Source organism: Oryctolagus cuniculus, chromosome 15 (genome assembly GCF_964237555.1).
Source record: "Oryctolagus cuniculus chromosome 15, mOryCun1.1, whole genome shotgun sequence".
Classification (NCBI taxonomy): Eukaryota; Metazoa; Chordata; class Mammalia; order Lagomorpha; family Leporidae; genus Oryctolagus; species Oryctolagus cuniculus.
Window position 1 is genome coordinate 42,865,643 of NC_091446.1, and position 15,324 is coordinate 42,880,966.

At 39.4% G+C, this 15,324-nt stretch overlaps 2 protein-coding genes across 6 annotated transcripts in view; one reads left to right on the forward strand and one right to left on the reverse strand.

The window, feature by feature from the left end:
• PTEN (phosphatase and tensin homolog) overlaps window positions 1-7,251 on the reverse strand; it is a 153,746-nt gene extending 146,495 nt beyond the window's left edge. Inside the window, exons 1-2 of the mRNA XM_070057650.1 lie at window positions 7,111-7,251; window positions 6,489-6,616 (exon numbers count right to left, since the gene is read on the reverse strand). The gene's annotated coding sequence lies outside the window, so the exon portion shown is untranslated. The remainder of the gene's footprint in view (window positions 1-6,488; window positions 6,617-7,110) is intronic.
• ATAD1 (ATPase family AAA domain containing 1) overlaps window positions 1-15,324 on the forward strand; it is a 74,413-nt gene that overhangs the window by 16,022 nt on the left and 43,067 nt on the right. For 3 of the 5 annotated variants that reach the window (XM_051823327.2, XM_008270130.4, XM_051823326.2), the window contains one exon: window positions 11,709-11,883. In XM_051823327.2, coding sequence (XP_051679287.1) covers window positions 11,722-11,883 — 162 coding nt within the window. In that variant the 5' untranslated portion in view covers window positions 11,709-11,721. Of the gene's footprint in view, window positions 1-7,220; window positions 7,820-11,708; window positions 11,884-15,324 lie in introns of those variants that run through there. The other 2 variants (XM_002718492.5, XM_008270131.4) reach the window with 2 other exon arrangements.

Below are 15,324 nucleotides of genomic sequence, written 5' to 3' on the forward strand. Positions count from 1 at the left end.
GCCATAGAGGCAATTTGGGGAGTGAACCAATGGAAGGAAGACCTTTCTCTCTGTCTTTCTCTCTGTCTATAACTCTACCTGTCAAAAAAAAAAAAAAAAAAAAAAGTGGCTGCTATATACAGAAACAGATGGAAATAACAGCCAATGTGATGGTCTTCAGTGAACTGAGAAATAGCCACACGTATTGATCAAATTTTAAATTTAATTATTTTGGGGGCATAAGGATGAAATCTTACAGGTTTTAAATAGTTATCAAAAACAGTTTGTAAACTCTTGATGGGTACTTCCCAGCCAGACAACTGTGTTTAAGTGGGAATGAGGGAGTCAAGAAGTCAGGGGACAGATACACAGAGCCTCTTTTACAAGCCAGAGAAGACAAGCATTTCAGACAGGATATCATGGTTGAAAAGGTGATGCAAATGCAAAGGAGATATGAACAAAGGAGATATGAAAGAATTATTGTCCTTAAAGACTTTTGAGCACAAATAAAAATATTATCATAGGTATTACAACAGAATGTTTTTTGCGCACTTGTTAAGTGCCAGGCATCGAGCTCCACATTTTACATACATTGTCTCATTTAATTCTCAATGCAAATCCATAGCAGGTGTACTGTTACTGTTCCCATATTCATTATGAGGAAACGGAGGTTTGAGAGCACAAATAACTTGTCAAAAGTAATACAGAGAGTAAATAGCAGATCTAAAGTTCAAGCTCAGGCTTGTAAAGTCCATGTTCTTTTTATTTTTTCTATTTTTTAAAGATTTATTTATTTATTTGAGAGGCAAAGTTAAGGCACAGAGAGGGAGAGACAGAGCAGTATTCCATCCCCTGGTTCACTCCCCAAAGGCTGCAATGGCTGGAGCTGAGCCGATCAGAAGTCAGGAGCCAGAAGCTTCTTCAGGGTCTCCTGTGTGGGTGCAGGGGCCCAAGCACTTGGCCATCTTCTACTGCTTTCCCAGGCCATTAGCAGGGATCGGGATTGGAAATGGAGCAGCCAGGACTCGAACCAACTCCCATATAGGATGCCAGCGCCACAGGCGGGGGCTTAGCCTCCCAGACCACAATGCTGGTCCCAGTCCATGTTCTTAAACCCTATAGATACCAAGACTGTCCCTGATTGGACTGGTTTATCATGTACACATCAGGAGTAGATCTGTCATGACAGGGAAACTATATGATTATGGTCAGTAAGGTGATTTTTTTCTACATTCCTTATCTTTGGATCTTTTGTCTTTCCTTCCTCCCAGCACCCTTCCCCTACCCCATTCAGGATAAATCTACAGGAATGGAGCCTGAAAAGCCTTATTTAATGTGAAAACTTTGTAAGATCCCTCCTCTGTCCTAGGCACCCTCCTTTCTCAAGAAGTTCATATTCAATAGGAAAATATACACTCCAACTGTAGCTTTGTAAATGGAGTAACATACCAGTGCTAAGCATAGTGAATTACAAGAGCTAACAGAATGAACACAGATTTTAGTCTATTTGTGCTTAGAAACTAAAGGATCTCAATTCTTGTCCATTTCAGTTTTACGTATGTTTCAAGGTTATAAGTTACTCTGGGGAAGAGGAAGTTTTACACAATCTTAATTTTGAAATTTTGAGCACAAGTACATTTTATTTTCCAGATACTTCCAAGGGCATTTTCCTAGAATCAGGTAAATGAGAGCAAGCAAGTGACCTACTTAGAGCAAAAATTGCTGCAGGTTATAAAAGATGGGAAGCCCAGTGCATCCTGGAAACCAAAGCATCTGGTATTATTTTATGCCTCATCTATCAATCTGTTGTTACAGGAATTGAGAAGTAACAGCTGAACTACTGGTTCTTTTTTTGGCTAATAAATTCATATCTTTATTATTCTTGCCCAATCCCTTCTACCTCCTTCCCCATTTATAAAACCATATGGAAGGGGCATTTTAAGGGTCTGAAATGAATCCTCCAAAGAACTCTTTCATCCAATGCCTTAAAACTTTTGCTAATGAAGCTGCATTTAAGGTTAAAAAATCATCTTGAAGCAATTCTGTTTTTTATCAATCCTGACTTTCCACAGATTAGTACCATTTGAATAGCATTTTTCAATACTATTTATTAAAGCTAAACAACAAAATGTTGTAGATGTTAGGTAAATAAATTCAAGAAATTTTTTTGGTAGCAGAAGCTGTGAAAAACAATTGGCAGTACTGATTGGGACAAAGGATTATATAGAAATACAAGATTGTGGGGCTGGCACTGTGGCATAGTGGGTAAAGTCACTGCCTGCAGGCCCGGCATCCCATATGGGCGCTGGTTCGAGTTCTGGCGGCTCCACTTCTGATCCAGCTCTCTGCTGTGACCTGGGAAAGCAGTAAAAGATGGCCCATGTCCTTTGGCCCCTGCAATCACATGGGAGACCCAGAAGAAGCTCCTGGCTCCTGGCTTCGGATTAGCGCAGCTCTGGTTGTTGCGGCTATTTGGAGAGTGAACCAGTGGATGAGATGGAACCTTTCTCTCTCTCTCTCTCTCTCTCTCTCTCTCTCTCTCTGCATTTGCCTCTGTGTAACTCTGCCTTTTGAATAAATACATCGGAAAAAAAAGAAATATAAGCTTGTTTGGGGATTAGTGCCCTTCTGCTAACACAAGAAAATTACATATAACTCATTTTTACATACACTCACTTAAAATCATGTGTAAAGTTTAAACACACAAAAAGCATGGGAAGTAGATTTACAACATGTTCTTTGAATGTTGCTACTATCTTTTAGATCTATGTTTTTAAATATTTAGGTATTTTTAAATTTTCATTTTATATGAAAGAGAGACACAACGACAAGATAGATATACATCTTCCATCTGTTGGTTCATGCTACCAATGCCAGCAACAGCCAGGGCTGGACAGGTTGAAATCAGGAGACCAGAGCTCAACCTGGGTCTCTCACATGGGTAGCAGGATCCCAAGAAGTTGAGCCATCATCTGCTGTCTCCCAGGGAGGGAGCTCATTAGCAGGAATCTTAATCAAAGTAGGAGGAGCCAGGACTCAAATCAGGTACTCTGATATGGAATGCAGCTTCCCGACTGGTGAAGTAACCACACCAAATGCCAAATGCCTGTGCCTCAGTGCTTTCTGTGGACTAGAGCTATCCGATCATCTTTCTATTTCCTCCAATCTATTGGAATTTTAATTTTCCAGTACTTTTTTTTTTTTTTTTTTTGACAGGCAGAGTGGACAGCTGATCCGAAGCCAGGAGCCAGGTGCTTCTCCTGGTCTCCCATGCGGGTGCAGGGCCCAAGCACTTGGGCCATCCTCCACTGCACTCCCGGGCCACAGCAGAAAGCTGGCCTGGAAGAGGGGAGAGGGGCAACCGGGACAGAATCCGGCACCCCAATGGGGACTAGAACCCAGTGTGCTGGCGCCACAGGCAGAGGATTAGCCTACTGAGCCATGGCGCCAGCCGAATTTTCCAGTACTTTTGTCTTTATTCCCTCTTTTCCTTTCTATTGGAATTTCAAGTACTTAAACTTTGTTTTAGTGCTTTAGCTGGTGCTTCATATTCTCACTTTATTTTTCTTTCTCCATCCATTTAATTTACCTCGTCAAAAGAATAATCAAGGTTATTATTTTCCAGCTAAATATCTTAAAAAGAACCAAGGTTACCAAGTAACTATTACACTGGTGTAATTACCACTATATAATTTCATTTATGGTGTTGAAGTTTCTGCTCCTTATAAATCACTACCAAGTGAATTTCTAATGAACAATGAATGAAGTTTACCATGTTTACTTATTCAAACATTTCAGATGATATTTTTCTCAAAAATGGATTTTGCTGCTAAGCTCATCATGAGGGCTTCCTTGATTTGATTTCTTTATTTAATTTGAGAGGCATCTGAAAATAGTTCAGATGACCAGAAAGGCCATTTCTCTGGGGTGGTAGATATTTTTATAAAAATATTTCTAAAGTCTTTACTCACTGAGACAATTTCTCAAAGTGTGGTCCAAAATGACCTACATCTGAATCATCCCAGACACTTGTTTGTTGATTGACAAATGGATGGATTGATTGGCTAAACAACAGAAAAGAGGTTAAGAAGTACAAAATCAGGGTACAAGATTTTACGTCCAGTGCAAGCACTCTTCCAGGCTTGCAAACAGAAATATTGGTGTATCCTCACATGGTAGAGATCTCAGATGGTTACTAAAATGCAGATTCCTGGACCAAAACCTATAGCAGTTGAATGTGAGTCTCAAAGGTTAGGATCTAGGAATCTGCATTTTGCTAAATTGTCCAAATTGTCCAAGTGAATCTACACCTGATGAAATTCAAGAACAGAAAATCCAAGGAATTTCCTCCTCCCACCAGGTATTCAGTGATGCACAGTAAACTAACCACACTGCCATTCAATAACAAAAGGGCAGAAGTTGATGTTACTGGGGAGAACTACCATAACTGGTTTTTTAAAAAAAAGGCAAAGAGACTCTGTGTGTGTGTGTGTGTGTGTGTGTGTATGTGAGAGAGAGAGAGAGAGAGAGGGAGAGAGAGAGAAATCTTCCATCCTCTAGGTCACTCTCCAAATGTAAGAACTCAATCTAGGTCTCCCACATAGATGTCCAAGACCCAGCTGCTTGAGCCAATACCTGCTGCCTCCCAGGGTACATTAGCAGCAAGCTGAAATTGGGATTAGAGCTAGAAATTGAACCCAGCACTACAATATGGTATGCAGACATCCTAGGCGGCAGCTCACCTGTCTCTGTCACCACTGTTTTCAGAGGTACTAGTACAATACACATACACACACCTAAAAACTTTCTACAGTAAATATAATAATTATTCTTAACATCTCCATTCCAATAGAGAGAGAAGGTCCAGAAAGTCTATAAAAAACTGTTGCTATAATTTCCTGATTAATATTGTATATAATTATTTATTGGGCTCCTACTGTGGACCAAATATGGTATTTTGTGTTGCCAGCGATTATATAAAGCTATCCTGGGATGAAAAGCATATGTTCACTCTGCTCTATTCTGGAAGAACCTAGATGATTTAGTGTTTGTTGCAAATGAATGTACATGATATGTGGTAAGGCGGTGATTTGATGTCTTAAAACCTGGATGTAAGAGGCTTCCTGAGGGTTTGTTAAATGAAAATATTAGGACCAAAAAAATATAGGTGTAGGCAGTTGGTTTATAGCCAAACCACAGTTTGGGAAGCAGTAGGGAATGAGCAGCAGCACGTATTTTTTGCACATGCAGACTCTTGGTCAGCCTTGATTAATTTATCCAATATTTTCCTTTCTGGTGTATTAGGCAGGTGAATTGAAGCTAGATGTGACCATATTGGGAATTCCACCTCATTGTAGGATTCATTTAGGATAGATTTAGTAGAGTGACCATTTTGTTGCAATTTGCCTGAGGCTTTGTAACATCACTGAAAGTCCTACAGCCCAGAAATCCCTTTAGTCTCAAGCAAACCCAGAGGTTAGTCACCCTGGTCTTTAGAACAAGCCAGGTTACATTATCAGCTGAACCAGTTTCACTCGATAAATGACGGAAATCCATTACTATCTTGAATTTCTCTGCTAATTTTCCTTACTGGTGGGTATGTTTACTCTAGTGGACCACAAAACCTAAAATTCTTTCCTCCATAACTCCCCCTTTCAGCCCTGTCAAACCACATCCTCACAACTTTCCCAGCTTGTGATCATCCCAGGCACACAGTGGAGAATCTCTTCCAGGAAATCTGGGCCCTGATGACCTCGGTTTTCTTGAGAACACTGCTCCGGTCTCATAAATCTATTCTTCTCCAAGGTCTATCTCCCTTTCCAGATAACCATTCTGGTGCTCCCAAACCTAGCTTCATTTTTAAAAATTATATTATTAACATAGACAGACACATATTTATAAAAATCTCAAAGGCAAAAAGGAATGGATGTAAAACACGAAACACTTAAATTTCATTGATTCTTGTCGATGAATTTAACCAGAGATTTTAAACATTCACATATCACTTTCAACCCACCCTTATCCTTTAAAGCCTTGTGATTTTTTGTTATTTCACATTCTTATCTCTTACAACTAGATTTTAAAACTTCATAATAAATCACTGTCCGAAACAGAAAATACGTAGGATTTGAATTAGAGACTAAGTTCCATTGAAATTGTGCCACTTACTAGTTGCATGAACATAGAAACATTCATTCCTAAGGTTTAAAGTTTGTTCATCCATAAAAACAGAGAAAATGATAGCTATCTCAGAAAAAATTTTTTGAGGCATTTAGCTTATAGATTCAAAATAAAAAGCAGCATATTGCCCAGGTGCTAGTAGACATTCACTAAATTGTACATATTCTCTTCATTACAGTATTACAAGCTTGTAACAACGGTGGCATTTGCTAATTCAACAATCAAGCTGCAGAATTCTTTAGCTATTAAAGGCGATGCCTACAGCTGAGGGGCACAAACGGCCTTCCTGAGTCAGACAGGGAGACATTGTTTCATAGTCTCACTTCTACCTGAAGGAAGTGATGTTGCTTGTATCTGGGGACAGAGTCTAACTCATCTCGCCTCCCAGCAATCTGAATTCAGGAGGCGCGGGTTTCAGATTCGCTCTCTTGGGACTTCTCATGTCACGTCGCTCATTCTGGAAAGGGGAAGGGGTAAAAGAAAAAGGGAAGTCACTTAACATGCAAAATTGTTACCGGACGCGCTATTCTGTCCCAAGCACAGAGCCTGTCTGCGTGGGCTGCTGAGTCGTTCAGCTGAAGGGGTTGTGAAGCGCCACCCCCAGGTGCTTCTCAGCACTGACTTGCGGGAGGAGGGGGAAGTCACCCCAGAAACCGAAAAACAGATGGTGAGGGGTGCGGGGTGACCGCGCGCGTCGGCGCTTGGGCGAAAGGACTGAGATGCAATCTGCGCGAGGGTTTGCGAAGCGTGGTGGCGGAGAATCAGGATCAAGCCCGAGTCAGGGGGGAATTTCTTTGCTCTCTCTCAAGAAGGCGCCCCGATTTGTCAGGGTCGCACCCAGAGAAAAACGTGAGCAGGACTGGGATTTGAGGTGACGACTGCCTTCCGCAGTCCATCTCTGAGACTCGCTAGCTAAATTCAGAGCTCGGCCGGCGCTGCTGGTAGACACACCGGCTTCTCGGAAGGCCTCAGCCCAGCAGGGTGGCAACCTCAGCGTCAGGTGCGCCACCTCGCTCCCTCGCCGCTCCCGGTCTAATCAAACAGTCCAAACGCGCCCCCTTCCTGCCGGTGCACACGGGCCGCGCATGCTCGGCGCACACGAGCCCGCGCCGGAAGTGTTCTGTCCCAGGCGGCATTTCCTTCCTGTGCGAGGCCATCTGAGGGCTGCTCCAGCCGCTGTTTCTGCCCCGAGGTGAGTAGTAGCGGGCTCCCGGGGGGCCTCGAGGGGCAAGGGGAAGGCTCCTTTTTAGCTCCCTTAGGGTCGGGCTCGGGAAGCCCAGCCATCAAGGTCACCTCGCTCTCCTACCACGCGCCACCTCAGTGCCGCCCCCCAGCGCCTCGCAGCCCTAGTCTCGTACGGATTAACCTCCAAGGGCGTCCCGGGCCTCGTCTTGGCTTCCTGCCCGGCCTGTGCCCCTAGGTCTCCGTTGGCGCGGCCCCCGAGACTCGTGCTGTATCTCTGTGGGCAGCCTGTCGCTCTGGAGGCCTGCGGTCGTCCCAGGTGACTTCGGAACCGGGCGAAAGCTGCGGGAATGAACCAGGTCTAATTGTCGCACAGGCGCTGCTATCACCTTGTGCAAAAACGGGGGTGGCTCCTGAGGAGCGAGCACGCTGTCGCAGAGGATGGCGATGTTTCTAACAGCCTGTCCTCTGTGTGAAGGTAGGCAGGCCTTCATTGTCCAGGTAGTGTTGCTTGGGCCTTGATGTCTGCAAACCTGAAACTTTGGAGTTTGAGAAGCCCATTGTAAAACACTGCAGCGAATTGAGAGTGACATGTTAACAATAAGCTCTCGGCCCTTCAAGGTAGTGTGATTTCAAAGATGAACACCGTGAAATGGAAAGAGCTTCTTAAAATAAAACTGGTATCTCTGTTTGCCTAGTAAATAATTCTGAATGTTTCTTCGTTGTGCATAGTACGATGTATCTGTACATGCTTGTGTGTTTATTCTGTTGAACCAACGTTTGTACAGGGTTGAAATACTTTCCTATTTGTATGCACAATTTTTATTGTATGTTCTGCTGTAATGGTATTGAGACCGCAACTGCCTTCATTGCAAGTATATCAATGTCATATGAGTGATACTGGTAAGTGACTGCACAACAAAATATATGCAGTTATTGTCAAGAAGTTTCAGTTTCATTTCAGGATTTTGAAGTCATTTCGAAAGACAGACTGCTAGATATACATTAGTATACCAAAGTCCATATTGTATCAAAGTTAATTTCACAATAGGAAAATACATAAACGGTTTGGGGTCTTGATATTCTTTGTAGGATTAAAAATTGTTGCTATCGTCATGATTTGGGAGGTTACTGATAATGGACCTAATTTGTTCATGTAGTTCATTGAACGTCCAGTAGATGTCAGTTCTATCACCCTTGAATGAAACTTTAAAGAAAGAAACGTTATATTGGAATGTCATCAGTTTTCACAGAGTAATAAAGCCCTTATCTTACATATTGGGTGATTTTTCAGCTATGAATATTACCAGCATAATGATGCCAAACATTCTGCCTGAACTTTCAACTTTGTTGGAATAAAGACTAAAGAAGTGGAATATTGTGGAACCCATTTCTTGTAACCCATGCTGATGGAACTTTGATTTGTTTTATGAGGAGAGGTTTTTAGGAGGTGGCTTCTCTCTTCTAGCACTTTTTTTTTTCTTTATAATTAGGTAATAACTAGGCAGTGTGCTCCTTAAGTATCTTGGCCATTGTATGCCCAGCATATTGTAAGCATTAATTGTAAATGTTCAATAAATGCTTATTAAATGAATTAGATCACTTAACATTTGTAAGTCAGAATTTCTTCATCCAAAATGAAGGCGTTCAGTTATTGTTAAGTTTAAATTCAGTAATATAATTCCTGTGAGATGAATGATGTCTGATCATGGAGAACTTTGAAACCTTTACTGTTAGAAATCCTGTGGAAGTCTAGCAGTGACTATTGGAATGCTTGAGAGTTTTTTTTCAGTTGCAGTATATTCATTGAAAGCTAATTTTTGAATAGCTTCTATTTTGTGCGTGATATTTATTAAGATGGATAAAATCTAAATCCTTTTTATAAGGACTTAAACTGTAGTTGAGTAGGATAAAGTTCAATAATTATTAAAAAGAAAACAAGCCATTTTTAAAAATAGTGTAATAGAGCCAAATGAATAATACCAAGGATTATATAATCTGAGAGATTTTGTGGAGTAAACAAAATTGGTTTTTGAAGTTTGAGTAAAATTGACTGCCCCTAGATGAATGAGGGGACGTGGTTCATCCAGGATACAAAGCAGATATGCTGCAGCAGAAGTATGTGTGGCATTTTCAGCTGGCACTCAACAGCTGTTGAGAGTTCCTTTGGAGAAGGGGTAGTGAGAGAATGCTCAAAAGTCACTCTTTGGACCTAGGTTAGGTTAAAGTTGATTGCTTTGGAGTTCTGTAAGGAGGGAAGTTCCACAATCTTTTGATTGGGGGAAGTATATATTTTTTAATGGAAGAAAGTTACGTAGGAGGAATTAAAAAGTGTCGGTACTATTCCAGGGGAAAGGGGTGAAGAGGATCTTTAATTTAGTGGTAACAAGAAAGGAAAGAGGGGCGGGCACTGTAGCTCAGTAGGTTAACGCCCTGGCCTGAAGCACCAGCATCCCATATGGGTGTCGGTTCTAGTCCAGGCTGCTCCTCTTCTGATCCAGCTCTCTGCTATGGCCTGGGAAAGCAGTGGAAGATGGCCCAAGTCCTTGGGCCCCAGCACCTGCATGAGAGACCAGGAGAAGCTCCTTGCTCCTGGTTTCGGATCAGCTCAGCTCCGACCGTTGAGGCCATCGGGGGAGTGAACCATTGGATGGAAGACAACTCTCTCTCTTTCTCTCTGACTCTCCTCTCTCTGTGTAACTCTGATTTTCGAAAAACAAACACATCTTTAAAAAAAAATGGGAAAGAATGATTTTAGAGAATATTTTTGAGAAATAATAATTTGAATCTTTGCAGGACTTAATATTTTTAAAGTTTTTGTTTGTTTGTTTTTTAAGACTTATTTATTTGACAGAGTTAGAGAGATGGGGTGAGACAGAGATTGTCCATCTGCTGGTTCACTCCTGAAATGGCCACACTGGGCTGAAGCTTGTGAACTCTCTTGGAGTCTCCCATGTGGGTAGCTGAGTCCAAAGCACTCAGGCCATCCTCTGCTCCCTTCTCACGGGCATTAAAACTGGGAGCTGGATCTGAAGAGGAGCAGCCAGGATTAGAACTGGCACTCACAACGCTGGCCATGACTTATCCTGCTGCGCCACAGTGCCGGCCCCTGCAGTACCTAATTTTTACATATCACTGAGCCATCTGTACAAATTCTAATTTATTCATTTTCATGAGCACAAGATATATATTCTTTTTTCCTTATATATCCCATAACACTCAACATAGTCTTATTTTGAGAGTTTAATGTCATTATTTGGAGCTGAGATCCTATTTCCCAAAATGTGATAGTTGCATCATCCCTAACAAACTTATTCTGGGTAGTTACTGCTTTTGATAGTGGAGTTCATTCTTGGTGTAGCTACTTGGGTATATACTTGTATGTAAAAGTAAGCTTTTTACTTCCTATTTTTATTTGTGTTTTTAGTAAGTGCTGTATTCTTGTGGCTGTTTTCTTGGTTCAAACTTTTTTTAAGTTCTGTTGCTTTATATTATATAGCAGGATTCAGGGGAGCAAAATGCTGGCTCCAAAAATTTAATGTCACTTACTACTTGAAAAAATGGCATATTTCAATTTAAGCAGGCTGTGAGAACCTTTTAAAGTAGGTATGAAGGAAGAGTGTGTCAATTCACAGTTTAACTTTTTTTAAAAACATGTATTTTATTTGAGAGGCACAGTTATAGAGGGAGAGAAGTCTTCCATCCTCTGGTTCGCTCTCCAGATGGCTGCAGTGACCAGGGCTGTGCCAGACCAAAGGCAGGAGCTTTTACTAGGTCTCCCACAGGGTGCAGGGACCCAAGGACCTGGGTCATCCACCTCTGCTTTCTTTAGCACATTAAGGGAGCAGGATAGGAAGTGTAGCAGCCTGGACTCGAACTCACATCCATATGGGATGCCAGTGTGCTGGTGGTGGCATTACCTGCAATACCACACATCACCCCCCTGAATTTCACTTTAAAAAATTACTCTGTATACATTACATTTAATAGAAGAAATTCTTACCATTTTATTAGTAAACTATTTCATAGTGAGGCTTCCTTTTATCAGTTGCATTAATGTTATAGTCATTATTTTTCTAGACTCTCTGAATGGTTATTTAAAGCCTATTTGAAAAAATAAACACTTGAAGACATTTACTGCATTTTTCAAATGGAATTATTAATTCTACTAAATAAACCCATTTCTAATCTACCTAAATGCACTTGTTATGATTTAAAAATTCTTTTCTCCTTAAAATGAAACACTTTTATCAAAGAAGGTAATATTTGAATTTGACTAGAAGTTAGTTTTCCTTGCTTAGTATAAGCGACTTTATCACTCTCCCAATTTAGTGACTGGTTATTAGTGACATTGTTTGTTTTTAAAGGTTAACAATCAAGATGGTACATGCTGAAGCCTTTTCTCGTCCCTTGAGTCGGAATGAAGTTGTCGGTTTAATTTTCCGTTTGACGATATTTGGTGCAGTAACATACTTTACTATCAAATGGATGGTAGATGCAATTGATCCAACAAGAAAGCAAAAAGTAGAAGCTCAGAAACAGGTATGGTTGAAATTTATTCGAATATCATTTTTCTTGTGGCTGCAAATATTTTTCCCCAACCTAAGAACATAGCAGAGTTGTAAAGATTTATATCAGAATGTGTTAGCCCACATGCTTAATTTCATTATTCCTAATATATTCATTTCTCAAGTCATTGAACTTTTGTGGTGAACATCCTCATTAAAATTTTCTATCAGCTTGTAAATAGGAAATGATAACATTTTTAACAGACTGAAAAATGTTTATCTTCAGTAACATGTATTTTCCTTTGGAGGACTTTTGATATATGGATGATTGTGACAAGCTGTCAGTGTTAGATTTACAACTGTAATAAAATCTAGTTAGGGAATTGCTTTAAAAGTCATTGATTAATAATATGATATAATTTTTATTTTTTCAGCTGCTGCCTCTTGTGGTTATTTCTTTATTAGGATGATGTATCTGTTTGTTTGGTTTCTAGTCATCCTCAAAAATAAAAGCCTTAAAAGAGTCTTTCATATTTTTCTTGCAGTTTAAGGTCACTATGTTCATATTTGTGGATTTCTAGGTTTAACTTAATGTGTTGTGATACTGATTCACTCAATAAACATTTGTTGTGTTCATAGCAAATGCTTGGTGTTGGGGTAAAAAGATGAATAAATCTTGATCTTTCAGAATGCTACAGGCTAGTATGGGAAATACTGATGTAAGTAAATGACTGCTTTACAGTATTGCATAAATCAGTAAAAAGTGAAAACCATAGTTTCAGAAATAATATAGGAAGTATATATCTGAAAAGCCGTTTGGACAGTTTTGAATGAATTTATTCTCTGGATCTGATTATATGTAGTTATCTCAAATTGTAGATTATGTCGTCATACTATATATTCATGACACTCTGGAAAGTCTGATCAGTGTAAAATTTATTTTTTTTTCAGTGTAAACTTTCTTAAAAACTTATTTGATTATATACATTTGACAATCTGTACATAGCTTTTTTTTCCTCATATTTGAATCATGAAAGTCAGTTTGAGGTCAAAATATTGACAAGTTATATCATTTTCAGCATTTTTGAAAGTAGGGATATGACTTTTTAAACAAAGAGAATTTTGTCATTTTTCTTCTTGGCTTCCAGGATCTTCTGTAATACACTCGTAGAAGATACAGATAGCCAAATATAGATATTAAGTACTCCATGAGTGGACCATCATCATTAAGCCTTTATTGAAAACTGTGTATATAGTATTGTTCTAAATATCAGGTATGTTTAGTGTTAGATACTGTGTCTGTCCTCAAAGTCCCCATGGTAGGGACAAAAGACTTATCCATGATATTATAAATTACAATAGTAAGTAGCCTAATGAGCAGTATAGACAAAAGCTATGGCTTTCATAAAAAGGAATAATCACCAGTGGTTGAAGTGGTTGAGGACGCCATCATGAGAGAGATGACCTCTTGATGGTTTAGCAGAGTTGTTGGGTGCAAAAATCAGTATATGAAAATCAATTGTATATGTATTTATATATTCATCACAGCTAGAAAATGTATTTTTAAAGGTACTATTTATAGTAGCATTAAAAGTATAAGACAACTGACAAACACAAGGTGTACAACACATTCATAGAAAAAGTAATAAAACTATTGAAGCCAATTTAAATTTTAGTGTTAGCAAAAATATATCAGCAGCTTTGTGTATTTTCCAAAATTTATATGGAAGAACAAACATCTGTAAAGACAAAACACTCTTGAAGAGTTTTATTTAACTTCTCCATACAGTGGGTTCCCTTACATGCAAAAGGAATAATATTAATACCCACTTTGTTGATTTACTGTGGAATTAAGAATATATAAAGTGTTTATATATCAGTGTTTCCTATTTTATAATATTAAACAATTTGTATTAAGGATACATAAAAATGCATATGAAATGGTAAGAAAAAACTTGAAAAATGGTCAGACATCTTAAAAAAGAGGATCTATAGTGTTCAAAAAACATAAGATGCATAATCTCATTAGTTAAGAACCTGATTCACAGAGATTGTATCTTAGCAAAAGAACAATACATTTTTAGACAGGTGATCAGATTAAAAAAAGTACCTTGAACCTAGAAGCAACAAATCCTTGGAAGGGAGAGGTATGGAAAGAAATATCAATAAAGACTAGTGGGAAAGTTGATTATGTGGATTCTTATGGTGAATATCTCCAAGATAAGGGTCTAAACTTCTCTTCCGTGATTAGCTTTTGACTTTCTTTGTAGAGAAGGGAGAAGCGGTGCAGCAGTAAATTTATGTCCTGCTTTAGGAAATATGGGGAGGGCAGAGAGCTTTTCTTATATCCGTTTCTTCTGGATTGCCTTCAACTCAAAATAATCTTTTTTTCAAAGATTTATTTACTTGAAAGAGTTACACAGAGAGAGATGGAGAGGCAGAGAGAGAAAGAGAAGTCTTCCATCTGCTGTTTTACTACCCAGTTGGCCGCAACGGCCAGAGCTGTGCCTATCTGAAGCCAGAAGCCAGGAGCTTCTTCCGGGTCTCCCACGCAGGTGCAGGGGCCCAAGGACTGCTTTCCCAGGCCACACCAGAGAGCTGTATCAGAAATAGAGGGTTCGGGACTCGAACTAGCGCCCATGTAGGATGCCAGGACTGCAGGTGGAACCTTACGTGCTACACCACAGCGCCAGCCCCTCAAAATAATTTTTAATGCCAAAGTGGTATATCTTAGGGTGGCATATTCTTGTTTCCTACACATGCTGAAGCAAAAAACTCAGTAAAAAAAAGTCACTGAAATAGATCTGCTCAACAGACACATGAGTGACTCAGAAATACAGTGTTGGGTGAAAAGACAAAGTACATACATTGTGATTTCTGTGTAAAGTTTTAAAAACATGCAAGATTAAGCTTCAGAGAATCAAACATGATTAAAGTATATATAAAGAAGAAAGCAAGAGATGATTTAAATTTAGGATTGTGATTACTCTTGAGGGACAGGAGAAGTTTCTGTTTAATGGGGGACTCCTAGAAAGAATTGAAAGATGAATTATGTTCTTTTTCTCAAATCTGGATGATAATTGGTTATTCTGTGATTCTTCATAGGGATAAAGAATTTAAATATTCTAAAGATATGTTTTTATCTATCCAATTTTTAATAAGAGAACTCTAAAAATCAAATAATGACCTGAGGAGTAAGAATAAAGCCTGATAGTATAAGGTGCTGGTAATAGTCTTTTCTACATAAACATACCCTAAGTACATAAAACAGTAGTGCTTACTGTGGAAGAGATTCTCAACTGAAATGCCTGTGTTCTGGTGAAAAATAACAAACTGTGAAAGTTCATGGGGAATATAATTTTTTAAAACCCCAGAGATTATTTGACTATATGCCACATCTTTTTATCTGGATAGTCGCTTGGGTAAGTCACTGTAACCAAAAGAGAAGATTGAAAAATCAGATGAACTAAACTTA